This window comes from Pelodiscus sinensis, chromosome 6 (genome assembly GCF_049634645.1).
Source record: "Pelodiscus sinensis isolate JC-2024 chromosome 6, ASM4963464v1, whole genome shotgun sequence".
Taxonomy (NCBI): domain Eukaryota; kingdom Metazoa; phylum Chordata; order Testudines; family Trionychidae; genus Pelodiscus; species Pelodiscus sinensis.
In genome coordinates, this window is record NC_134716.1 from 18,487,321 (window position 1) to 18,488,015 (window position 695).

At 45.8% G+C, this 695-nt stretch overlaps 1 protein-coding gene across 1 annotated transcript; it reads left to right on the plus strand.

The window, feature by feature from the left end:
- On the plus strand, positions 1-695 carry LOC142830037 (interferon beta-like). Its single transcript, XM_075932883.1, has one exon. The coding sequence runs from the start codon at positions 1-3 to the stop codon at positions 574-576; it is 576 nt and encodes a 191-aa protein (XP_075788998.1). The 3' UTR covers positions 577-695.

Below are 695 nucleotides of genomic sequence, written 5' to 3' on the forward strand. Positions count from 1 at the left end.
ATGATGATCAGAAGGAGTTTGCTGCCGTTTTCCCTTATGCTGCTCCTTTCCAGTGAAACCTCATGTCTGGATTGTAACAGGATTCATGTTCTACAAAGCAAAATGAACAGCGAGAGTTTAGAGCACCTGGAGAAAATGGGTGGACCCTTTCCCTTCCAATGCCTAAATGAAAGGTCAGCTTTCAAGGCCACAGATATCCTCAAGGTCTGCCTGGCCCAGCAAGAGAACGCCAAGGCAGCCATCCAGCAGATCCTCCAAGAGCTCTTCCAGATCTTCAGCAAGAATCTCACCCAAGCTGCCTGGGATGGGACTTCCATAAAGGAATTCCAAAATGGACTCCACCAGCAGATTGAGAAGCTGGAGGTGTGTTTGAGTGCCGAGGTGAAAAAGGAAACAACCTACCCAGGAAATGAGAGCCTCCTGCACACCAGCCTGAAGCTGAGGAGGTACTTCCAGACAGTACGCCATTTCCTGAAAGAAAAACAATACAGCCGCTGTGCCTGGGAGATCATCCGCTTGGAAGTATCCAGATGTTTTCTCGTTCTCAACATACTAACAAAGAGACTTGAAAATTAAGGTACTAGATATATCCGGGTTTTTTTCTAGAAAATAATGCAAGTAATATTGTTGGAAGAAAAGAGCTGGACAGAGCTGGCTGATAGCTTTACAACTCCTATTACATGTAGCCCAATCTT

Coding starts and splice junctions, on each gene's coding strand:
- LOC142830037 (XM_075932883.1), top strand. CDS start 1: ATGATGATCAGAAGGAGTTTGCTGCCGTTTTCCCTTATGCTGCTCCTT.